The 26107-nt window shown below is 49.2% G+C and overlaps 2 protein-coding genes across 2 annotated transcripts in view; one reads left to right on the top strand and one right to left on the bottom strand.

Annotated features, from left to right (window-relative positions):
* MRTO4 (MRT4 homolog, ribosome maturation factor) overlaps window positions 1-26107 on the bottom strand; it is a 366835-nt gene that overhangs the window by 56242 nt on the left and 284486 nt on the right. The window lies entirely within an intron of this gene.
* Window positions 1-26107, top strand: part of UBR4 (ubiquitin protein ligase E3 component n-recognin 4) — a 151596-nt gene that overhangs the window by 6469 nt on the left and 119020 nt on the right. The window contains exons 2-14 of the mRNA XM_060200953.1: window positions 8234-8331; window positions 11037-11140; window positions 11848-11977; window positions 12080-12219; window positions 16203-16305; window positions 17402-17543; window positions 17681-17805; window positions 18923-19047; window positions 19797-19856; window positions 20162-20352; window positions 24740-24839; window positions 24961-25098; window positions 25398-25515. Coding sequence (XP_060056936.1) covers window positions 8234-8331; window positions 11037-11140; window positions 11848-11977; window positions 12080-12219; window positions 16203-16305; window positions 17402-17543; window positions 17681-17805; window positions 18923-19047; window positions 19797-19856; window positions 20162-20352; window positions 24740-24839; window positions 24961-25098; window positions 25398-25515 — 1574 coding nt within the window. The remainder of the gene's footprint in view (window positions 1-8233; window positions 8332-11036; window positions 11141-11847; window positions 11978-12079; window positions 12220-16202; window positions 16306-17401; window positions 17544-17680; window positions 17806-18922; window positions 19048-19796; window positions 19857-20161; window positions 20353-24739; window positions 24840-24960; window positions 25099-25397; window positions 25516-26107) is intronic.

Below are 26107 nucleotides of genomic sequence, written 5' to 3'. Positions count from 1 at the left end.
CCTTTTTGGGGGTCGGGTGGTGGGCATGGAGAGGTTTGCAGACTCGTGCTTATTTTAGATTTTAATAATTAAGCAGCAGCTCCCTCCAGCTCCTTCCAAACTAGATCTGAGTTCTGAAATCATGTAGGTAAAGTGACCCCTCCTGAGACATGCCTTAGTTCAGATAGCCATGAGTTGCTTCTGTTTGTAGATCCGAGCAAGATCTTTCTATAGTTCAGAGAGGAAACCCAGACTGATAGTTTAGTAACTCGAGCTGGTGTAATAATCTTTTCTTTCCTCTGCAGATTTATTTACTTTTAAGTATTTTATTTACTTTTTTTTGTTGCCCTTGTTGTTTTTATCATTGTTGTGGTTATTATTGTTACTGTTGTTGCTGTTGCCAGATAGGACAGAGAGAAATGGAGAGAGGAGGGGAAGACAGAGAGGGGGAGAGAAAGACAGACACCTGCAGACCTGCTTCACCGCCTGGGGAGCCGGGGGTTCGAACCGGGATCCTTACGCCGGTCCTCGAGTTTCTTGCCATGTGCGCTTAACCCGCTGCGCTACAACCCGACCCCCCTGCAGATTTGTTTATCAGAGGAGGGCGTGGAGAAGAGCCCGAGCAGGGACCAGAGCGTCTCTCGGGGCACGGGCCGCACGGGCTTGAATTTCGGCCTCCTGCTTGCAGGCCTGCTGCCCTGCCTGCCTGCCGCTCCACTTCCCTGACCGCTGTGCTGCTTTTGTGATTCAGCTGACTTCAGAATTGCTACTGCTTTCTTTGCAGCCTCCTATGAGAAGATAAGATCTTCAGAAAAATCCCAGGGGCTGGAGGGGTAAGCCCAGTGGGAGATTGCGTGCTTCGCATGCATCTGTGATCCCAGCATTCTCCCACTAAAGAAAAGAAAAATTCCAGGACACATGTCACAGTGCACAAGGACCCGGGTTCAAGCCCAGGTCCCCAACTTTTGTGGGGAATCTTCATAATTGCCATGCAAGTGTTGCGGGTGTCTCTCCCTCTCTGTCTTCCCTTTTACCTTTGTCTCTTGTCTAACGAATGAATAAATAAGCTTAAATAAATAATAAATTATTCAAAGAAAATGTCAGAATAAATACCTGGTTTATCAATTGTTTGCTCTTAAAATAACTAACCAGGAGTTGATTGAGGGATAGCTTATCATATGCAAGACCCTGTTTTTTTTTTTAAAGACCCTGGGTTTTTGAACCCTGATACTACATGGGGTCACCATTAATGTTACTGGGAAGATCCAGGGGTGCATGAGCAATACTATGGTATCTCTCTTGGCTCTAAGTGAAACGAGAGTGGAAAAATGTTGGCTTGAGAGCAGTGGAATCTGCACACAAAACAAAAACAACCCCCCCCCCCCCGTCCAGCTTGGTGTAAGGCAGAGATTAGCTGCCTTCAGTTGTAAAGGGCTGTATAGTATTTCTCTGTGGACAAGTCTCAGCCCGGCAGAAGTGTCACACAGTGCATAAGTGGGAAGGCAGGGCTCAGCTGGCGGGGCGTCTGTTGAGCACACCTGCAGGGGAAAGCTGCTCATGGGTGAGGCAGGGCTGCAGGTGTGTCTCTGTCCTCCCTTCCCCTCTCAGTTTCTCTGCCCTAGCCAGGAGCAGTGTACGAGCCATCATGCCGCAGTGATAAGCCGGTGGCGGTAGGATGAGCAGCCTTGGCTGTGCTCCAGCGTCTTACTCATCAGCAATAAAATGTAGGTTTCTTACTGCATTTACAGATCATAAGACAGAATGAACAGGGGCTGTGTGGTGGCGCACCTGGTTACGTGCACATGTCACAGTGTGTGAGGACCTGGGTTCAGGCCCCTGGTCCCCACCTGCAGGGGGAAAGCTTCACGAGCGGTGATGCAGGGCTGCAGGTGTCTCTCTGTCTCACCCTCCCCTCTCGATTTCTCTGTCTTTATCCAATAATCAAAATAAATAAATAAACAATATATATACTGTTGAATGTAAAACATTAATTCCCCAATTAAAAAAGAACAATATATAAAAAAGACAGTGAGCAAATTCTGTGCCCGAGGAAATAGCTCAACTGGTTTCTGGTTCTACTGCTGCATATACTGGAGTGATGCTCTGATGTCTCTTGCCTTTTTTCCTTTCTCAAGTGAAACTCTCTTGTCCTCATATAGAAGAAATAAAAATGTCTGAAAAAAAAATCTAGGTCCTTCTTAAGTTTGACTTTGTATCTTTACTGTGATGTAAAAGAGGAATTTTCACTGATAATTGGGAAGCTGGCTCTCAAGTGCCACTTGATTTTCGGAAGGAAAAGCATCTTGAGTTTGTTTTGTTGTTGTTGTTGCCTTCAGGGTTATTGCTGGGGCTCGGCGCCGGCACTATGAGTCCACTGCTCCAGGAGGCCATTTTTTCCTTTTTATTGGATAAGACAGAGAGAATTTGAGAGCGGAGGGGAGATAGAGAGGGAGAGAAAGTCACATCTGCAGCCCTGCTTCACTGCTTGTGAAGTGACCCCCTGCAGGTGGGGAGCTGGGGGCTTGAACCGGGATCATTGCTCAGGTCCTTGCGCTTTGCACTATGTGCACTGAACCAGTGCGCCCCAGTATCTGAGTTTATAAAAAGGGGAATGGATTGCTCCCTCTCCTCCCCTTCCATCTCCTCCTCTTCTTTTTTTAAGATTTCTTTCTTTTGTGGTCCGGGAGGAGGTGGCACAGTGGATGAAAGCATTGGACTCAAGCATGAGGACCTGAGTTCGATCCCTGGCAGCACATGTGCCAGAGTGATGTCTCTCTCTCCTATCTTCCTAATAAATAACTTCTAAATTTTTAGAAAAGACTTTACTTATTTATTCTTACTTATTAATTATTGGATAGAGATAAAAATTGAGAGGGGAGGAGGAGAGGGAGAGAGAGAGAGAGAGAGAGAGAGACACCTGCAGCCCTGCTTCACCACTTGTGAAGCTTTCCCCTGAAGATGGGGACCGGGGGCGTGAACCCAGGTCGTTGTGCCCTGTAGTGTGATCAGTTAGCCTGGTGACCGCCACCTGGTCGGAAGATTTTGTTTGTTTACTCAGGAAGAATGGGGGGGGGGAGATTGAGAACCAGATATCAGTGTTAACTGCTGCTGGGGATTGAACTCGTGGCCTCATGCTTGAGATCCAATGCTTTATCCACTCTGCCACCTCCTGGACCACTAAGATTTCCCTCCCTCCCTTCTTCCCTCCCTCTCTCCCTTCCTTCCTGCTTTCCTTGCCTCCGGGGTTATCGCTGGGGCTCCGTGCCTGCACTACAAATCTACGGCTCCTGGAGGCCATTTTCCCCATTTTGTTGCCCTTGTTATTGTTGCCATTGCTGTTGCTGTTGTTGGATAGGACAGAAGTGGAGAGAGGAGGGGAAGGATGGGGAGAGAGAAAGACAGACACCTGCAGACCTGCTTCACCGCCTGTGAAACGAACCCCCTGCAGGTGGGGAGCCGGGGGCTCGAACCGGGATCCTTAGACCGGTCTTTGCACCTTGCACCACGTGCGCTTAACCCGCTGCGCTGCTACCACCCGGCCCCCTAAGGTTTCCTAACGAGAGGAGACAAGTGCTGCAGCTTCTCTCTGGCTTGTGCGGCCCAAGCATGCAGCTCAGGACCTGATCTTGTCGGCCCTAAGCTGCAGCACTGCCTTACCTCCCAGGGCTCTCATTTTTTTTTCTGTGTGTTGCTAGCTTTTGTTTTTAGTAATAGAGGTTGGACATTCAGTCCTTACAGTTTTTCATGCTAGATATAGAACTAGTTTAATGGAGCTCAGATTAGTTCCTGTGTGTGGGACTACTTTGTTTTAATGAGGGAGAGACAAAGAGGCATGGAAAGACCAGAGCCCTGCTCAGCTCTGGCTGCTGGTGGCACTGGGGATTGAGCCTGGGACCTCAGCCTCAGGCATGAGTCTTTTTTTTTTTTTTTTAAATATTTTATTTATTTATTTATTAATGAGAAAGAGAGAGAAAGAACCAGGCATCACTCTGGTACAGGTGCTGCCGGGACTGAACTCAGGACCTCATGCTTGAGAGTCCGATGCTTTATCCACCGCGCCACCTCCCGGAGCACGGCATGAAAGCCTTTTTGCAGAACTGCTTTGTTGTCTCCACAGCCCTGTGGTATTAGTGTGATCGCTGAATGTAGTCTTACGTTTTAAGATATTAGGTAGAGACTTTCTTTAAAAATTTCTTTTATTATCTTTATTCGATAGAGACAGAAATCAGTAGGAAGTGGGGAGATAGAGATGGAGAGAGACAGACACCTGCAGCCCTGCTTCACCACTCGCAAAGCTTTCCCCTGCAGGTGGGGTCCATATGCATTGTAACGTGTGCTCAACTAGGAGCGTCACCACCCTGCCCCAAGAATTCCTTTTAAAAATTACCATTTATTTTATTTGATATAACAGAGAAATTGAGAGGGGGGGGAGGTAGAGCGAGACAGAGAGACAGACACCTGCAGCCCTGCCTCACCACTTGTGAAGCTTTCCCTGCTCGTGGAGACCAGGGGCTCAAGCTCGGCCTTGTGCGTGGTGACACGTGCACTTAGCCAGGCGCCCTGCCACCCAGCCCTGAGAAGTCCTCTTAGCTGTGGGACATATTGATAAGCACAGCATCATTGTCTTTAAGCAAGCTTGTCAGTCCTTCCTGGTTTGCCCTGGCTTGTTAGATAAGTCTCTTTTAGGACAGGGTTAGACAGCATAATGGTTATGCAAAGCGACTCTCATGCCTGAGGCTCCAAAGTCCCAGGTTCAGTCCTCTGCACCATCATAAGCCAGAGCTGAGCAGTCCTTTGGCTTAAAAAAAAAAAAAAAAAAAAAAGGGAGACAGGCACTTAACGCAGCGGGTTAAGCGCATGTGACGCCAAGCCCAAGGACCGGCGTAAGGATCCCGGTTCGAGCCCCCGGCTCCCCACCTGCAGGGGAGTCCTTTCACAGGCGGTGAAGCAGGTCTGCAGGTGTCTGTCTTTCTCTCCCCCTCTCTGTCTTCCCCTCCTCTCTTGATTTCTTTCTGTCCTATCCAACAAGGATGACATCAATAACAACAACAATAATAACTACAACAATAAAACAAGGGCAACAAAAAGGGAATGAATAATAAATATTTAAAAAAAGTCTTTTTTAGAGAGTACCTCTCAGCTGTTTGATAAATTCCCAAGAGACCTACTTTGGAAGCTGTTACCACCCTCTCCTTAGGCTTGGTGTTCATTTCCTGAAAATCTGCAAAGGAAAGGGGCACGCTAATGCCATACCCTTGACTGACTGGTTATATTCTGCAGGGCATGAACTGCACTACAAATCCACTGCTCCTGGAAGCCATTTTTCCCCTTTTGTTGCCCTCGTTTTTATTGTTGTAGTTGTTGTTGTTACTGACATCGTCCTTGTTGGCTAGGACAGAGAGAAATGGAGAGAGGAGGGGAAGACAGAGGGGGAGAGAAAGACAGACACCTGCAGACCTGCTTCACTGCCTGGGAAGCGACTCTCCTGCAGGTGGGGAGCCGGGGCTCCAACCAGGATCCTTATGCCGGTCCCTGCGCTTTGTGCCACCTGTGCTACCGCCTGACTCCCAGGGCATGAACTCTTGACTGACTCACAGGACAATGAAAAGGCCAGCAACAAACGATAGCATATACTTGAGCAATTCGTCCTCGCCTGGCTAGTGTTTCTGTGTTTCAGTACCAGACCCACCACACGTCTGCCCAGCGTGCGCAGATGCACTGGAAACTTTGATTGCTGTGGTCTGCGCGCAGCTGGTGTGTTACTGTTATTGTTGTTGTTGGATAGGACAGAGAAATGGAGAGAGGAGGGGAAGACAGAGAGGGGAAGAGAAAGACAGACACCTGCAGACCTGCTTCACCGCCTGTGAAGCGGACCTCCCTGTGGGTGGGGAGCCGGGGCCTCGAACTGGGATCCTTTTGCTGGTCCTGTGTTTCGCACCATGTGTGCTTAACCTGCTGCGCCACCACCCAGCCCTCAACTGCCCCATTTTTAAATTTCTGTCCTGATATCTGTTTCCTCCAAAGCATCGTCATCTTGTTTGTTCAGTGAGTAAGATGACTGTGTGTGTTTCCAGGACAGGAATAGTGTTTGTTAAATCACTTTGGGGCAACAGCTACCCAAGGCCTCATATTCACTCTTTTGCTTCATTTTCACATGGGCACAGAGGCGGCAGAGTAAGTTCTAGCATTAGGCTCTGGGTTATTCGTAGTTTTAGTTCATATGTTCAGTTGAAAAAAGTACAGGGGAGCTGAGCACGAGGACCGGCAGACGGATGCGGTTCACGCCCCTGGCTTCCCACCTGTAGGGGAGCTCTGCAGGCGTCTGTCTGTCTTTCTCTCCCTCTCCTCTCTCCATTTCTCTCTGTCTTATCCAACAACAATGGCAGCAATAACAATAATAACTACAACAATAAAACAACAAGGGCAACAAAAGGGGAAAGAAAGTACAGGGAAACAGCTCCCTTTTTTATTAGTAATTTAACACTATCCCCACTCTCACAACTTTTGAAGTAAAACAGAAGTTAACTCAGTTAAGATGAGGTCACACTCAGGGACGTGAACAAGACGGCGTGAGGGGGCGGTGGTGGCGCACCTGGTTGAGCGCACGTTACAGTGCGTAAGTCCCTGGGTTCGAGCCTCTGGTCCCCACCTGCAGGGCAGGGGGAAAGCTTTGTCAGTGGTGAAGCAGTGTTGCAGGTGTCTCTCTTCTCTGTCGCCCCCTTCCCTCTGGACTTTTGATCGTCTCTCTCTAGTAGATAAATAATCAAGTGAAAACATTCAAAGACAGTGTAAGGGTGGCTGTGAGGGCACAGCTGTGAGAGGCTCAGAAGCTGGGCCGGGCTGTGTTAGGGTCTCTGCTGAGGGCGGGCCTGCCCTGCCGGAGCTGTGAGCGCCTCTGGCCCTGCTTCCGGCTTCCGGCTCTGCCTGCCCGCCTGCCACTCTTCCTCCCTCCCTCCCCCTCTCCCCTACCGCCTGCCACTCTTCCTCCCTCCTTCCCTTCCTCCCTCCCTCCCCCTCTCCCCTACCGCCTGCCACTCTTCCTCCCTCCTTCCCTTCCTCCCTCCCTCCCCCTCTCCCCTACCGCCTGCCACTCTTCCTCCCTCCTTCCCTTCCTCCCTCCTTCCCCCCTCTCCCCTACCGCCTGCCACTCTTCCTCCCTCCTTCCCTTCCTCCCTCCCTCCCCCTCTCCCCTACCGCCTGCCACTCTTCCTCCCTCCTTCCCTTCCTCCCTCCTTCCCCCTCTCCCCTACCGCCTGCCACTCTTCCTCCCTCCTTCCCTTCCTCCCTCCCTCACCCTCTCCCCTACCGCCTGCCACTCTTCCTCCCTCCTTCTCTTCCTCCCTCCCTCCCCCTCTCCCCTACCGCCTGCCACTCTTCCTCCCTCCTTCCCTTCCTCCCTCCCTCCCCCTCTCCCCTACCGCCTGCCACTCTTCCTCCCTCCTTCCCTTCCTCCCTCCCTCCCCCTCTCCCCTACCGCCTGCCACTCTTCCTCCCTCCTTCCCTTCCTCCCTCCCTCACCCTCTCCCCTACCGCCTGCCACTCTTCCTCCCTCCTTCTCTTCCTCCCTCCCTCCCCCTCTCCCCTACCGCCTGCCACTCTTCCTCCCTCCTTCCCTTCCTCCCCCCTTCCCCCCCCCCCCGTACTCTCTTTGTCTCCTGTTTTAGCAAGTGCAGTCTTGTGAGTAGAGTCTCGAATCTGTTTAATCTCTCTTTAGGAGGCTGACGCCTTTGGCCGGAGACACTGTTTATGTCCCCGTGTCGTCCTCTTTGCGTTTAGTAAGGCACACTCTAGCCTTGTCTCTGTGAAGTATCTGACCTGATGAGAGAAGACGGGGGTCAGCTGCGGACCTCTCATGGCGGGCAGGCAGCGCTTCCCTAGCTGAGTAAAGGGCTTCCTCTGGCCATCACTAGTTGCGCCTCGCATCCCGCATCAGGGAGACCCGTTACCTAGCGGACCTTGGGTTTGGCGCAGTGCGGACCAGCCTCGTTTGCGCGTCAGAGTCTGTCTGCACTCCGAGTGTCAGTCTGCACCCTGTGTGTGCGAGCGAGAGCGGGACGGCGCCTTTCACGTGCCCGCCCGCCCGCCCGCCTTTAATGCTCCGGGAGTTGCGGGATGCTTCCTGGCCGCGCGCTTTCCCGGGCCGCCATCGGGGCCACATCTGGGGCACAGGGACTGCCCGGAGGCCGAGACGAGGTGGTGGCCGTCTCCTCCTGGCGGCCAGCAGCTGTCAACTGACGGTTCGTTCTCTTTGCAGCGAGTCCGAGATCCTGCGGCACGACAAGCAGTATGAGCCCTTCTACTCCTCCTTTGTCGCGCTCTCCACGCACTACATCACCACGGTCTGCGGCCTCGGTAAGTCACCCTCGGGCGGGTCCTCGCCTCAGCCTCCTGTTGGCCTCCTGTCAGCCGGAGGGCGGGCGGGGGGGTCGTCGTTCGTCGTCCGCCGGGAGGGCACCGGGAGTCCTTCACCTCAGCCCAACACCGAACGCCTGCGGTTAATACCGGTGGTTAACACCTGTGGCCTGAAGCTCGGGCCGTGAACAGCGAGTTTGAGCTCTGGCATCCCACGTACCAGTCAGTCACTGTCTGCCCTGCCCTGCCCTGCCCTGCCCTGCTCCCTCGCTCCCTCTCCTAAATAAATCCTGCAACAAAACTACTAGGCACGTGCATTTGCTTCATAACTCACTGAATTGCTTTTTTAAAATTGAAAAAAAATTAATAGGAGATGTCCAGAGTGAGAGAGAGACCAGTAGGTTTACAGTGATGCTGAGGATTGAACCTGGGGTTTTGGAGCCTCAGGCGTGACAGGTACTCTTTTTAGATAGTCACTTTGCTGTCTCCGCAGCCCAATTGCTTTCTTTTTGTAAAAATATTTGATTGGAGTCTGGGTGCTGGACTTGGAAACATGAAGTCCTGACTTCAACTCCTGGCATCCCCTGTACCAGGGTGATGCGCTGATGCTCTCTGGTCGTCTTTCTTCCTGCCATGTGTTAATAAGTACATACATTGAATTTCTTTTTTTTAATATTTATTTTTTTATTCCCTTTTGTTGCCCTTGTTGTTTTATTGTTGTAGTTATTATTGATGTCCTTGTTGTTGGATAGGACAGAGAGAAATGGAGAGAGGCGGGGAAGAGAGGGACAGAGAAAGACAGACACCTGCAGACCTGCTTCACTGCTTGTGAAGTGACTCCCCTGCAGGTGGGGAGCTGGGGGCTCGAACCGGGATCCTTATGCGGCTGGTCGGTCCTTGCTTCGCGCCGTGTGTGCTTAACCTGCTGCGCTACCGCCCGACTCCCCACACATCGAATTTTTAGAAAAATAGTTTATTTTTGTAAGAGAGACTAGAGTACTGCCCAGCTTTGCCATATGGCGGTGCTGGGTATTGAACCTGGGGTCTCTGGGACCACAGGCGTGCAGTCCTTACCTTTGGTAGTTGAAAGCATTTTCATGAGTTCACACATGGAGTTATTTGTATTTTACTTTCTGGGCAGGGTGGGTGTGAGGTGTCCGATGCAACATCCACTAGCCAAGTTTCCACTCCGTACTGGACTGGTGAGAAGATGAATTTCCTCTTCTCTCTTTGGCTATGTAAAGGAGTTTCAATTTCAGTTCCCTCTTTTTGTTTGCCTCCAGGGTACTCACTGGGGCTCGGTACCTGCCCTACGAATCCACTGCTCCTGGAGGCCGTCTTTCCCATTTTGTTGCCTTTATTGTTGTTGTTACTGTTATTGTTGCCATTGCTGCTGCTGTTGGTTAGGACAGAGAAAATTGAGGGAGGAGGGGAAGACAAAGGGAGGGAGAGAAAGACAGACACCTGCAGACCTGCTTCACCGCCTGGGAAGCGACTCCCCTGCAGGTGGGGAGCCGGGGCTCAGCCAGGATCCTTACGCCGGTCCCTGCGCTTCACGCCATGTGCGCTTAACCTGCTGCGCTACCGCCTGGCCCCTCAGTTCCCTATTTTTAAAAACTTTCACACCCCTTTTGCTGCTTCCTGAAAATTTCCACTTTGTTTATTCTTTTGAATTCTAACTCAGCTTTGCAGCATTCTAATGTGAGAAAGGTATTGCTTGCTTATTAATGAGACGAGAGAAAAGGAGCATCACTCTGGCACATGTAATGCCCAGGGTCGAACTCAAAACTCATGACACTCTGCGCCACCCCCGGGGCCGGGGGCAGCTAAGAAGCAGCTGCGGAGGCCTGGTGCCCACTGTGTTTTCTGTGTCCACTGGCTGCTAGCAGCAGAATTCATTTCATCAGTTAGAAACTGGGAAGCCACTTGTGAAGGACCTGCAACTCTGAAAGAGAAGAGACACAATAGTGGGCAAGAGTGTGAGCTCCAGAACCAGGCTTCCTGACTTTAAATTTATTTGTGTGCCTTTGAGTAAGTGCTTTAGTCACTTTATGGTTAGGAGGTGAAGGGGGTACTAGTAGGACCTTCTAGAACTGGCTGAAGCGTTAAATGAATTAATTATTTCAAGTTCTTGGTAGTTACTGTCATATATTAGGAAGTACGAGACAGTATTTTTTTTTTTTTTTTTAATATCTTTATTGGACAGAGATAGCCAGAAATTGAGAGGGAAGGGGGAAACAGAGAGGGAGAGAGATAGAGAGAAAGCTACAGCCCTGCTTTACCACTTGTGACGCTTTCCCCCTGCAGGTGGGGACCGGGGCTTCAAACCTGGCTCCTTGTGCACTGTGATGTGCGCTCGGCTCGACCAGGTGCGCCACCACCCAGCCCCCCTCCACCCTTTTTTAAATTTGCTTTTTGTTAGTGATTTAATACTGATGTACAAATGTTTTATTTTTTATCTTTATTATTTATTTATATTTTATTTCCTTTTTGTTGCCTTTATTATTATTTTTATTTTTATAATTGATCCAGAGGGAGTTAGTGGCTCGCAGTGTCAAAATGTCTTTGCCTCTTGTTATCCTGAAGAGTGGCGTTGGGAGCACTGAATGTGGTGTGGCTTGCCACTTGCTTTCTTTGTGTGTTGATTACGAGGCTGAAGTAGATTATTGCAGCCTGAGACTAAGTGAACTTTGTTGCTTTCTCAGTTCCCCGCAATCAGCTTCAGTCAGTAGCAGCAGCCTGTAAAGTCCTGATTGAATTTTCTCTTCTGCGTCTGGAGAACCCAGATGAGGCGTGTGCTGTGTCTCAGGTGAGAGTAACGGGCCCATTTCTGTGTGAGCACCGCGCGCTAACCATGGCGCCACCGCAGCCCCAGCAGCCCCATTTCTGACCCCAGCTTTGACGGCAGATCGAAACTAAGCGAGTGGAGTTAGATGGGAAAGGGGGGCATAGATCCGCACTGTGTACACGTTGTCTGCCACAGGGAGGTGACGAGTTACGCTGGTCTCTGTTAGGAATCTGCTTTTGTCACATGGAAGCAGAATGACTGAATGAACGAGTAGTCAGTGGCTCAGTAGACTGCTTACAAAGCAAGTGGTGGGGTGAAGCGGGACTGTTGTTGGCCAACCTTCAGCATAGAGGGGACAGACGTTTTCACGGACCGAAGTTCCATGCCTGCAGGAGCCAGGAGAGTCACGTCCAGTGAGTCACGCACTGTAGTTGAGAAGGGGGCTTGGCTTAGCTGAAAGGGCCGTCCCTGGCTTCAGGTAATTGGTACTATCAGGAGTGGAAGCTCAGAGTCGCTCCGTCTTGTGAATCACTGAGAAACAGAAGGGATCTGTACTTGTGTGTGAACCCTGCCATTAAAAAAGTTAACTGTAGCTTCAGGTTTCAGCTGCACTGAAAATGTTTGTCGTCTTTGTTTATGGTTTTAGAGATGAAGCCTATTTTGGCAGTGTTAGAACCCGCCCCCAAAGTAAAATATTCTAAAATGTATATTTGGATTTTTCTTTTCAGAAACATTTGATTCTCTTAATCAAGGGCTTATGCACTGGCTGCAGTCGACTAGACAGAACTGAAATAATCACTTTTACAGCCATGATGAAGTCAGCCAAGCTGCCGCAGACAGTGAAGACGCTCTCAGATGGTGGGTAGCTCTTGCCAGATGGGCTCCTTGGCCACGTCTGTTCTGCCCTTGCTGGTACTCCCCACACCATTCACTGAGCTGTTGTGCCCTGATGTTTTCTAGTGGAAGATCAGAAAGAGCTGGCCTCACCAGTTAGCCCTGAGCTGAGGCAGAAGGAAGTGCAGATGAATTTTGTGAATCAGCTGACGTCAGTTTTTAACCCTAGAACTGTAGCGTCACCTCCTGTTGGGACACAGACTCCGGTGAGTCGTTTCAGCTGATTGTCACCACCTCTTGGGGCTTCTTAAGGCAACAGCAGTAGGGGAAAAGTAATGAGTATTTATGGTATAAAGGTGTGTGTATGTGTGTGTGTCTCTGTGTGTGTGCGTCTGTGTGTGTGTCTGGTAGGAAAAAACCTGAAGGATAGAAAGTGGCGTCTTTTGTTCAGTGCATCACTCTGCAGATGGCCATTCCTCTGGCATTTCTCAGTGCAAACAAAACACAGAGTACGTGTACTTTGTCCTAGAAGGTGTCCCTCTGTTAGTTACGTACACACACAAACACAGGAGTGCACACAGAAACACACTTTGTCCTAGAAGGTGTCCCTCTGTTAGTTACGTACACACACAAACACAGGAGTGCACACAGAAACACACTTTGTCCTAGAAGGTGTCCCTCTGTTAGTTACGTACACACACAAACACAGGAGTGCACACAGAAACACACTTTGTCCTAGAAGGTGTCCCTCTGTTAGTTATGTACACACACAAACACAGGAGTGCACACAGAAACACACTTTGTCCTAGAAGGTGTCCCTCTGTTAGTTGCGTACACACACACAATGCACACAGAAACACACTTTGTCCTAGAAGGTGTCCCTCTGTTAGTTACGTGTACACACACACACACACACACACACACACACACACACACACACACACACACGAGTGCACACAGAAACACACTTTGTCCTAGAAGGTGTCCCTCTGTTAGTTACGTGTACACACACACACACACACACACACACACACACACACACACACGAGTGCACACAGAAACACACTTTGTCATAGAAGGTCTCTCAGTTACGTACACACACACACACACACACAGGAGTGCACACAGAAACACACTTTGTCCTAGAAGGTCTCTCTGTTAGTTACGTACACACACACACACACACACACACACACACACACACACACACACACACACACACTTTGTCCTAGAAGGTGTCCCTCAGTTAGTTATGTACACACGCACATACACAGGAGTGCACACAGAAACACACTTTGTCCTAGAAGGTGTCCCTCTGTTATGTACACACACACACACACACACACACACACACACACACACACGAGTGTACACAGAAACACACTTTGTCATAGAAGGTCTCTCAGTTACGTGTACACACACACACACACACACACACACACACACACACAGGAGTGCACACAGAAACACACTTTGTCCTAGAAGGTCTCTCTGTTAGATACATACACACACAAACACACACACACACACACACACACACACACACACACACACACACACACACACACTGTCCTAGAAGGTGTCCCTCAGTTAGTTATGTACACACACACATACACAGGAGTGCATACAGAAACACACTTTGTCCTAGAAGGTGTCCCTCTGTTATGTGTACACACACACACACACACACACACACACACACACACAGAGGAGTGTACACAGAAAAACACTTTGTCATAGGTCTCTCAGTTACGTGTACACACACACACACACACACACACGAGTGCACACAGAAACACACTTTGTCCTAGAAGGTGTCACTCTGTTAGTTATGTGTACACACACACACACACACACACACACAGGAGTGCACACAGAAACACACTTTGTCCTAGAAGGTGTCTTCTCTGTTGGTTACGTACACACACACACACAGGAGTGCACACAGAAACACACTTTGTCCTAGAAGGTGTCCCTCTGTTAGTTACATACACACACAAACACAGGAGTGCACACAGAAACACACTTTGTCCTAGAAGGTGTCCCTCTGTTAGTTACGTACACACACAAACACAGGAGTGCACACAGAAACACACTTTGTCCTAGAAGGTGTCCCTCTGTTAGTTACGTGTACACACACACACACACACACACACACACACACACACACACGAGTGCACACAGAAACACACTTTGTCCTAGAAGGTGTCACTCTGTTAGTTACGTGTACACACACACACATACACACACACACACGAGTGCACACAGAAACACACTTTGTCCTAGAAGGTGTCCCTCTGTTAGTTACGTACACACACACACACACACACACACACACACACACACACACACGAGTGCACACAGAAACACACTTTGTCATAGAAGGTCTCTCAGTTACGTACACACACACACACACACACACACAGGAGTGCACACAGAAACACACTTTGTCCTAGAAGGTCTCTCTGTTAGTTACATACACACACACACACACACACACACACACACACACACACACGAGTGCACACAGAAACACTTTGTCCTAGAAGGTCTCTCTGTTAGTTACACACACACACACACACACACACACACACACACACACACACACGAGTGCACACAGAAACACACTTTGTCCTAGAAGGTCTCTCTGTTAGTTACACACACACACACACACACACACACACACACACACACACACACACACACACACACACGAGTGCACACAGAAACACACTTTGTCCTAGAAGGTCTCTCTGTTAGTTACATACACACACACACACACACACACACAGGAGTGCACACAGAAACACACTTTGTCCTAGAAGGTGTAACTCTGTTAGTTATGTGTGTACACACACACACACACACACACACACACACGAGTGCACACAGAAACACACTTTGTCCTAGAAGGTGTCTCTCTGTTAATTACATGTGTACACACACACACACACACACACACGCGAGTGCACACAGAAACACACTTTGTCCTAGAAGGTGTAACTCTGTTAGTTATGTGTACACACACACACACACACACACACACACACACACACACACACACACGAGTGCACACAGAAACACACTTTGTCCTAGAAGGTGTCTCTCTGTTAATTACGTGTACGTACACACACACACACACACACACACACACACGAGTGCACACAGAAACACACTTTGTCCTAGAAGGTGTCACTCTGTTAGTTACGTACACATACACACACACACACACACACGAGTACACACGAGTACACACGAATACACATAGAAACACACTTTGTCCTAGAAGGTGTCCCTCTGTTATGTACACACACAAGTGCACACAGAAACACATTTTTTTAAAAGTTAAGTACTTGCAGGGGGGATACTTCATAAGCGGTGAAGCAGGTCTGCAGGTGCCTGTCTGCCACTCTATCTTCCCCTCCTCTCTCAATTTCTTTCTGTCCTGTCAAAATGGAAAAAATGACTGCCCGGAGCAGGAGACTCAGAGTGCCGGTACTGAGCCCTAGCCAGAACCCTAGAGGCCATAAATAAATAAATGTATGTATGTATGTATGTATGCATGTATATATGTATGTATGCATGCATGTACTATAAATACAAATGGAGGTGTAGAGTGGGAGAGAGACGCCTGCAGCTAACTCTGCTTCACCACTCGTGAAGCTTTCTCCCTGTAGGTGGGGGCCAGGGGCTTGAACCTGGGTCCAGGTTTTTGTGCACTGGAGTGTATGCATAAAATCTATTTAGGGACCAGGCCATGGTGAAGTGGGCAGAGTGCACATACAGTGCATGAGGACCTGAGTTCAAGACTCTGCTTCCTACCTGTGGGGAAGCTTCACGAGTGGTGAAGCAGTGCTGTAGTTGTCTCCTCTGCCTCCCCCTTATCTCTCAGTTACTCTCTGTCTTGATCCAAAATAAATTAAAGGAAACAACTACTTTGTTCAATGGGAGAGAGAGGGGACACTGTTCTGTTGCAGGCATAACTAGAAGTTGGCCTTGCACTCTTACACTTGAGGGTTGGTGCTTTATTGCCGAGTCACTTCCTGGGCTACAATATCTCTCTCTCCTCTTAGGAAAAATGATTTGTATTTTACATTCACAGTGCAAGAATCCCCCATGTCAACTGGGTAGTTGGAAGAGTAACCGTGGTGCTGCTCACTTGAATGCTTGCTTGGGTTTGGAGTTCCTGGTCAGTGGTCTTGCCTGTAGATGCTGGCATCTTGCTGTTCCTCATTTTGCTTCTCTGTAGGCTGATGGAGAAAAGGACGAGCAGCCCTCCCCAGACCAGGCTTCTGCTGCCAGAACCAAGAGTGTGTTCATAGCTCAGAATGTGGCCAGTCTTCAGGAGCTCGGTAGGACTCTGGCCGTTGCACGAAGTGATTTATTTCTCTGCTTTCAGATATTTCTCTTTTTTATATCCATTTATTTGTCTTGATAAAACAGAGTGATTGAGAGGGAGAGAGACACCCGTGCCACTGTCGCACTACTCTTGAAGCCTCCCCGCTTGCAGACGGGGGCTTGATGGCTTGAACCCAGGTCCATGTGCATTCAACCAGGTGCCCCACCCCCCGAGCCCTCAAATATTTTCCTTAGTACTTTCATTTAGTTATTATTGGATAGAGACAGAGAAATTGAGAGAGGCGGGGAGATGGAGAGAGGAAGAAAGACACCAGCAGCTCTGCTTCACCACTCAAAAAGCATTCCTCCTGCTGGTGAGCACCAGGGGCTTGAACCTGGCTTTTTGTGCACTGTCATGTGAGTGCTTAACCAGGTGGGCCACCACCTGGCGCCTCAGATATTTCTTAAGTAGCAAGAAATCAACAGTAGGTGGGACATTCTTCTGTACACAAGACCCTGTGTTTGAGCCCCAGTGCTGCTTGGGAGACACCTCTAGCGGGGACAGCTTCCTGACTGGACACTGGTGCTATGGTTTCTTCCTCTGTCAGCCTCATTCTTCTGTCTCTCTGTCTGGTAACCAGAGAAACAATGACCAAGAGAGTCTGCTGGGGGCAGAGGAAACGTGCAGTCACAACCCCCCCTTGGTAATAAAAACCACATTGGGAGTCGGGCAGAGGAAACGTGCAGTCACAACCCCCCCTTGGTAATAAAAAACCACATTGGGAGGCGGGTGGTGGGGCAGCGGGTTAAGCGCACGTGGCGCAAAACACGGACCGGCGTAAGGATCCCGGTTCGAGCCCCCGGCTCCCCACCTGCAGGGGAGTTGCTTCCCAGGCGGTGAAGCAGGTCTGCAGGTGTCTGTCTTTCTCTCCCCCTCTCTGCCTTCCCCTCCTCTCTCCATTTCTCTCTGTCCTATCCAACGACGATGACATCGATAACAACAATAACAACAAAAACAAGGGCAAAAAAGGGAAAATAAGTATTAAAAAAAGTCTTAAAAATCATTTAATAAACAGACCTGTATTTAAGGTGATCTTCTCATTGATTTAGGCGGCTCAGAGAAGCTACTGCGTGTGTGTCTGAACCTGCCATATTTCCTACGCTATATCAACCGGTTTCAAGACGCAGTGTCGGCCAACTCCTTCTTCATCATGCCCGCGACAGTGGCAGATGCCACCGCTGTCCGGAATGGGTAAGGTGCTCCAGGGTGCATGTCTTTACTGCTCTCAAAAAAGAAACGGATTAATTTTTAAGAGAATCCCGCTTTTTATAATCACCTTATAGATGCAAGTGATTTAAAGGGACCTTTGTTACTCTCCTGTGTTCCAGTTTTCATTCACTGGTGATTGACGTAACCATGGCATTGGATACACTCTCTCTGCCTGTGTTGGAGCCTCTCAGTCCTGCTCGTCTGCAAGATGTGACGGTTCTCAGCCTTAGTTGTCTCTATGCAGGTGAGGCGTTCCCTTGCGTTTCATCCATTTTTCTCACTAAGGCGCAGGGGCCCTTTGTGAAGACGGTGGGTGTTTCTCAGCGTTCTTCCTCTCCTCTGCTTTGTCTCCACATCCAAAGCTCAGCTAGTATCCCACCCACGTGAAATGGTGTCTCGGCAGGAGTTTTGACAGTTGTCTTATAGTTCGTTAGCGTTGCGTTATGTGGGTTCAGTGCACTGGTCTCTGCCTGCAGGGGCAAGCTTCAGAAGCAGCGGGGCAATACCACTGATTTCTCACCTTCTCTCTCTCCTGCTCTGTCTCAAAAGAAAAGCAAACAGACAAACAAACGCTGCTGGAAACAGTAGAGTCATACAGACACGGACGGAGTCCAGCAATAACTTTGGTGGTAAAAAATTAATTAAAAGAAAAGAAACTGGGGGGCCGGGTGGCGGTGCCATGGCTAAGCACACATCGTACTACACAAAACGCGGGTTCGAGCCTCTGGTCCCCACCTGTAGGGGAACACTTCACAGGCAGTGAAGAGGGTCTGCAGGAGTTGGTAGTTGGTGCTGAGAGAAAATCCTTGATTGTGTCCTTGCCCCGTGACACTGCAGCTGCCTTTTAATGAGACACAACGAAAACTTTCCTCTAGGATTTAAGATCTTTAAGATTCTGCAGTGTCGTTCTCACATGGTAGGGCATGTTCCTTTTTTTTCTCTTCTTATGGAATGTGGCCTTACACATGATTTCACTACGCAAGATCACTTTATATTTACACTGAGAGAAAGAAGAAAAAGAGACAGTGTAGCACTGAAGTTTCTTCATTGCCCACTCGTGCCTGGGCTTGAACCTGGGCCGAGCGCATAGCTGTGCCTGCTTCTGCTGCGGAGTGACGTTCCCTTGTGCCCCTGCCCTTGTTTATGCCCAGTCGGCCTGTTGAAGGACAGCTCATTTGGGTAAATACCTAGATTGTTGAGTCAAACGGTAACGTCGTAACCTTGCCGTCACAGAATTTACTTTGAAAATTACTTTGATGGAATCACTTACATGTGGCTTGTGGATTTGTGGGGTTTTTTTTGTGGGATTCTTGGGCCATACCATACATGCTTATTTGTGTTGTCTTCCCCCCCCCCCTCAGGTGTGAGTGTGGCGACCTGCATGGCCATCCTTCACGTTGGCAATGCCCAGCAAGTCCGGACAGGGTCCACAAGCTCCAAGGAAGAGGACTATGAGAGTGACGCCGCTACGATTGTTCAGAAATGTGTAAGCCAGGCCCCGCTATGGCAGAGTGTTGTTTGTTCAAATGGGGAAATGTAGGCGGTTTCCATTATCTTCCTTGACAGAGGGCAGGGCTTGCCGCGTTCGCTCTTCTCTGGGGTAGTGGGTCTAAGTTACAGGTGTTCAGCTTGTTTGACTCCTCCTGCAGAAAACACTGGAGCTTTCTAGTGGCAGTGAGTCTTGTGTGAGATGAAGCATCCAGCCAGCAGGTGTTTGAGGGAGTGCTGTGTGTCAGCGTGCTTTCAGTGAGGACAGACAAATCCGCAGTGCTGTGCCCCGTAGCTGCAGCTGTGTGGGGAGCAGCAGCAGTGTGATGGGCCGTCATGTCCAATCGTTTGCTCTTGTGTGTGTGGACTGAGTGACTGGAAGGCATCCTGTGAGCCTGACTTGTCTGGTCTGATCTGGTCTGGTCTTGTCTTGTCTCTCCAAGGGCTTCAGTGCCATTCGAAAGTAGAATAGGTGGTGTAGAGACAGCTCTTTTGAAAGTGACTTGTGGCTGGAGTGACAGTATAGTCATGAATGAAGAATGACTTCCATGCCCGAGACTCTGAGGTCCCAGGTTCAACTCTTACTACCACCATAAGCCAGTGCAGAGTAGGGCTGTGGTAAAGACAAGACAGACAGACAGACAGTTGAGGGTATTTAGCTCTTCAGACACATTGATTCATTAGGATTCAGCATTTACAGTGACATGTCAGTTTGCTCATGCTTTTGTGTCTGTTGATATTGGACAGCTTGAGATTTACGACATGATCGGACAAGCGATCAGCGATTCCCGTCGGGCTGGTGGTGAGGTAAGCGTGCCGTTGGGAGCCGGGTGGCGGCGCACCTGGTTGAACGCACACGTTACAGTGCACGGAGACCCAGGTTCAAAGCCCCGGCCCCCACTTGCAGGGGGAAAGCTCCGCGAGTGGTGAAGCAGGGCTGTAGGAGTCTCCGTGTTTCTCCCTCCTCTCCCCCACTCAATTTCTGGCTGGCCCTATCCAATAAATAAAGATAATTAAAAAGAAAAATCAAAAAAGCATGTTGCTGTCTTCCCGCCCTGCCGTCTGAGGGGCCTGTCCCTGTGCTCACCTTGTCCTGTTGTGTCTTCCGGCAGCGCTATCAGAACTTCCAGCTGCTGGGTGCCTGGTGCCTGCTAAACAGCCTCTTCCTCATACTGAATCTTAGTCCGACTGCTTTGGCCGATAAGGGGAGAGAGAAAGACCCGCTGGCGGCACTGCGCGTGAGAGACATCCTCTCTCGGACGAAAGAAGGCGTGGGCTCCCCGAAACTGGGGCCTGGGAAAGGGTATGTGTCTCAGTGCCACCACGCATCTTGTTACTTGTGTCCTTTCCATTTCGATGAGGACCTTGTGCCGCTCTTCTGGCCTCCTCGGTGTGTAGCTGCGCGCCACGCCGTACTGAGCCGCTGCTGAGCCGCTTCTGTCCGTCACGGCTGGTTTCAGCATCTCCGTCTGCTTCGTCACCCTGTGACTCTTCTGGAGAAAGCACTTTCTCTCCCCAATTGTTTTCATATGTAAAGGGAGAAAGTGTCTGTATAATTTACATATTAGAACTTTGATAGGTTTCAAATCAATTAATTTTTCTTTTAACCAGAGCCCTGCTCAGCTCTAGTTTATGGTGGTGTAGGGATTGAACCTGAGACCTCGGAGCCTCAGGCAGGAGAGTCTCTGCAGAACCACTTGTTGTTTTGCCCTGCCCGATCTGCTCTGAGTCAGAAAAATGTGCTTCTGTGGTGTGAAATGAGTTTGATGACTTAGAGTTCATTATTCACTGGGGTATTTAAGCTAAAAAGCGGCGTTCTCTCCCGTCTCCTGGCTCCTTCCTGAAACATTTGCTGTCACTGTGATGATGACTGGGCAGTCAGCCCTGCGTACGCGGAAAGAAGCTGGAAAGCCAGCTTCTGTGACCCTTAAGTGTTGTGCTGTGCACGCCCCGCAGACTGTCTCTGTCCTTACTTGGTCTCTACCGTGGACCTCTCCACTCCAAGCAGAAGGGCAGAGTACTAAGCAAAACACTTCTTTGCCTTTTGGGGTTTCTCTTTTCTTTGTAAATTAAAAAAAAAATTATTTATATATTCCCTTTTGTTGCCCTTGTTGTTATTGTTGTTGTTGTTATTAATGTCGTTGTTGTTGGATAGGACAGAGAGATGGAGAGAGGAGAGGAAGACAGGGAGAGAAAGACAGACACCTGCAGACCTGCTTCACCGCCTGGGAAGCGACTCCCCTGCAGGTGGGGAGCCGGGGGCTCGAACCGGGATCCTCACTCCTTACACATGCGCTACCGCCCGACTTCCTTTTTTCTCTCTCCTTCCTCCTTCCTTCTTTCCTTCCTTTCTCCCCTCCCCCCTTTTCTTTGACTTATTTTGAGGTAGAGGGAACAGCAGACTACCATTAGCTGTAGACTGTGGTGCCAGGGATGAAACGCAAGCTCATCTGTACTTTTTTGTGCCTTTCCTGGGCTGTTTTTTTTTTTTTCTTTCTTTCTTTCTTTCTTTCTTTCTTTCTTTCTTTCTTTCTTTCTTTCTTTCAGAGAGAGGGAGAGAGGGAGAGGCAGAGACAGCCAGCACAGGGCTAGGATACTCCTGCACTGCACTGGGATGGCCCAGTAATTAATTAAGTTCTAAGTATAGAAGTGGCCTCGGCTACAGAGAGGTCCTCTGAGCCTGGACTCAAGAGTGGCAGTGCTGCTGCTCAGCTTGGTGGGATGGGAAGAAGCATCTGTGCAGCAGGAGTGAGCTGTGCACATATCAGGCAGAGGTTTTAAGCCGTGTTTGCATTTTTTTTAAAAAAATATTTATTCCCTTTTGTTGCCCTTGTTTTATCGTAGTTATATTGATGTTGTTGCTGGATAGGACAGAGAGAAATGGAGAGAGGAGGAGAAGGCAGAGAGGGCGAGAGAAAGACAGACACCTGCAGACCTGCTTCACCGCCTGCGAGGCGACCCCCACCCCTGCAGGTGGGGAGCCGGGGCTCGAACCGGGATCCTTCGCCGGTCCTGGCGCTTCACGCCACGTGCGCTTAACCCGCTGCGCTACCGCCCGACTCCCTGTGTTTGGTATTTTTAAAAATGGGCAAATCATGGCTAGTGAAGAAATCTTGGAGCGACTCTGGCAGACATTAGTTTCCAGAGGGAAGCTATGGCTGTGTATGGTCTGCGTAGATTTTCAAGAGTGGAAGTGACAAGATCTGAAAACCCTGCTGCCCTGGGGAGCATGGATGATACAGTGCCAGAGGCTAAAAGAAAAGGAGGGAGCTGCCAGAGGCTCGTGCTTTACTCCAGGCGCGCAGTGGAGACTTGAAGGGGTGGTTGCGGCAAAGGCGGAGATAAGAGGGGAAATTGCATCTTTGTGAATTTCGTTTATGAATATAAAATGAGAGGCCAGGTGATGCACCTGGTTAAGTGCACACATTACAGTGCACAGGAGCCTGGGTTCAAGTCCCCAGTCCCTGGACCTTTAGGGGGAAAGTTCACGAATGGTGAGGCAGGGCTGCAGGCGTCTCTCCGTCTTGCTCTCTCCCTATCTGCCTCTACACTGTACATTTCTCTGTTCTATAAAATGAAATGAAATAGAATAAAATAAGGGACTATTTGTAGGTGGTTCCAGATTTCTTATTTTAATATAGACAGCTTTGGTGAATCTAAAGTTTTTGTCATAGCAGTCTACTCGATATGGCTAATCTGCCTCCTGTGGTGTTGTGAAAGAAACGTTTTGAAAACCTAAATCCAAAAAAAAAAAAAAAAAAGGTTTTGGTGTCAGTGCTTTATACTATCCGTGGGAATAAATTCCTAGAATTGTGAAGACAAGTTTGACAGGGTTTACAGCTATGAAAGTCAGGAAGACTATGCAAATTAAATGATGAAAGATGATGAAAGACAATTATGAAAGACATTTTACAAGTTTGAATTGTCTTGACCACTCAGAGTTGCGTCTCTGCCGGCTGTTTGTGTGTGAACCTGCTTCTTCATGATCTTTACCCGTATCCTGGGCTTCGTGTCCACTTATCTTCAAGGAGAACACTGCTGGGGATTGATCTTTTTAATATTCATTTGGTTACATGTGTGATTGTCCTCACATATTTATTGGTCGCATTTATTCTTGTCTCGCAGACTGCCTATGGCCTTTACTCCTACTCTGCTCTTTGTTGTTGTTGTTGCTGCTTTTTCTGACTGATTTATAGGGATTCATTGTCCACCAGACAGAATAGCCCTTTGGCATGTAGACATTTGCACAGAAACAAAAGGGTTAACTGAGAGCTGATGTAAAACTTTAAAAAAAAAAAAAAAGATTTCATGTATTTAATTTTAATGTCGCAGAGAAAGATACACACAGAGAGCTACCGGAGTGCTGCCCAGCCCTGGCTTACGGTGGTGCTGGGGATTGAACCTGGGACTTGGGAGCCTTAGGCATGAGAGTCTCTTTACATAGCCATTATGCTGTCTCCCCAGCCCAAACCTGCTGTTTTTTGTCGTGGGTTTGTATCTTCATGATTTAAATGAGTCTTTTGATTCTAATCTTTTTATTCTCAAAAGAAGTTCTTTTCTTTTTTTCGTGGAGAAGTTTGGTGTTGCCTTGCTGTTTCCTCATCCTGAGTTTAGTAATTTTTTTTTTAATTGCATGTTTTTAAAAAAATTTTATTTATAAAGCGGAACCATTGGGAGTCGGGCGGTAGCGCAGCGGGTTAAGCGCACAGGGCGCAAAGCGCAAGGACTGGCGTAAGGATCCCGGTTCGAGCCCCCGGCTCCCCACCTGCAGGGGAGCCGCTTCCCAGGCGGTGAAGCAGGTCTGCAGGTGTCTGTCTTTCTCTCCCCCTCTCTGTCTCCCCCTCCTCTCTCCATTTCTCTGTCCTATCCAACAGTGACGATGACAACGACAATAATAACTACAACAACAATAAAAAAATACAACAAGGGAAACAAAAAGGAAAATAAAATATTTAAAAAAAAAGTGGGAACCACTGATGAGACCATAGGATAAGAGGCGTACAACTCCACACAGTTCCCACCACCAGAACTCTGTATCCCATCCCTCCCCTGACAGCTTTCCTATTCTTTAACCCTCTGGGAGTCTGGACCCAGAGTTATTTTGGAGTGCAGAAGGTGGGAGGTCTGGTTCTGTCATTGCTTCCCTGGGTTTAGTAATTCTTAAGATGAAGTCTCTGGCTATTTAGGCAGCCCCTGTATGGGCTTGTGTGCTCGTGATATCATAAGCACTTCTTGTTCATTGGGTCTTTTTTTTTTATCTTCTTTTTTTTTTTTTTTAAATATTTTATTTTATTTATTTATTCCCTTTTGTTGCCCTTGTTGTTTTATTGTTGTAGTTATTGTTGTTGTTGTTGTTGTTGGATAGGACAGAGAGAAGTGGAGAGAGGAGGGGAAGCCAGAGAGGGAGAGAAAGACAGACACCTGCAGACCTGCTTCACCGCCTGTGAAGCGACTCCCCTGCAGGTGGGGAGCCGGGGCTCGAACCGGGATCCTTACGCCGGTCCTTGCGCTTTGCGCCACCTGCGCTTAACCCGCTGCGCCACCGCCCGACTCCCTTTCTTCTTCTTTGTACGGAAAGATCTCAAAGGGATTTAGGTTTAGGGCCCCAAACATTGAGGTGATGTGGTTTCCTAGATGGAAATTCATTTGAGTCACTTTAGCCCGTGTGCTGTCGTGTGTTCTTTATGCAGACATCAGGGCTTCGGCGTGCTCTCCGTTCTACTGGCAAACCATGCTGTCAAGCTGTTGACATCTCTTTTTCAGGACCTGCAGGTCGAGGCACTTCACAAGGTGAGGGTTGGAGTCAGGCATTGCTAGTCGCTTCTGTTTCTGGGCAGAGTCGCCCGAGTTGCCAGACGGTGCGGTTCTTGCTCAGTCATCTCACCAGTTCTCTCTTTGACGCTGCCCTCAGGGTTGGGAGCCGGACGGCCCCCCAGCAGTCCTGAGCATCATGGCCCAGAGTACCTCCACGCAGAGGGTTCAGCGGCTCATGGACTCTGTCCCCCTGACCAACCTCCTCTTGATGCTACTTTCAACTTCTTACAGAAAGGTGGGTAGGAGGGTCTCCCCACTGATACTTCGAGGGCCTTGCGTGATGACAACTTCTCAGGATGCTGAACACACACTCCAACCTTGTGGTAATGGTCTCACGAGTGAGTGCCACTCTGCTGCACAAACCTCTAGCACACTTTTCGTTGTCTTTGGTAAAGTGAAGAGAGTCCTGAAGACACGTGCTTTGTGGATTTAGAGAGAATAAGACATAGATAACGTTTTCTGTGTTCAGGGAGATGGAGTAGGACACCTTCTCTTTCTGTGACCATCAGTGACAGAAACCTTGGGTTTTCCTAGGCCTGTGTGCTGCAGCGTCAGAGGAAGGGCTCAATGAGCAGCGATGCCAGCGCCTCCACTGACTCCAACACCTACTACGAGGACGATTTCAGCAGCACGGAGGAGGACAGCAGCCAAGGCAGGAGCTTCTCTTCTCTCCTGGGAGATGAGCCGCGCGTGCAGCGTGGCTGCCTGGAGCTCTGCTGCGCGCTCGCTTTCAGTGCCTGGCGCTACTTTATGTGCGTGCTCTTGAGGTGTAGGCTGAGCCGGTGGAGACTGAAGAGAGTAGCAGCCGAGCCCAGGCCACTTTGCATCCCTCTGTCTCCAGGATGAAAATGCACCACCTGAGGTGCCCGACCGCAGACCGCATCGCCAGCGCCACCGTAGCCAGAGCTGAGCAGGGCTGTGGGGAAGGGAAAAGAGAGGGAGGGAGACAGTCGCCTCTGCTGTTTGTTTTTCTCCCGTGCTGACACTTTCACTAAAGTACTCTTGAGCTGTTCCAGAGAAACTACAGGCTGTGTGAGAGGTGTTCTTTTTTTTTTTTAATTATTTAAAATTTTTTTTTATATTTTATTTATTTATGAGAAAGACAGGAGGAAAGAGAAAGAACCAGACATCACTCTGGCACATGTGCTGCTGGGGATCAAACTTGGGACCTCATGCTTGAGAGTCCAAAGCTTTTATCACTGCCCCACCTCCCGGATCACTGTGTGAGAGGTGTTTGACGTAGA

This window comes from Erinaceus europaeus, chromosome 11 (assembly GCF_950295315.1).
Source record: "Erinaceus europaeus chromosome 11, mEriEur2.1, whole genome shotgun sequence".
Lineage (NCBI taxonomy): Eukaryota > Metazoa > Chordata > Mammalia > Eulipotyphla > Erinaceidae > Erinaceus > Erinaceus europaeus.
The sequence above is the reverse complement of the archived record's forward strand: the minus strand, read 5'-3'. Positions and strand labels throughout refer to the sequence as shown.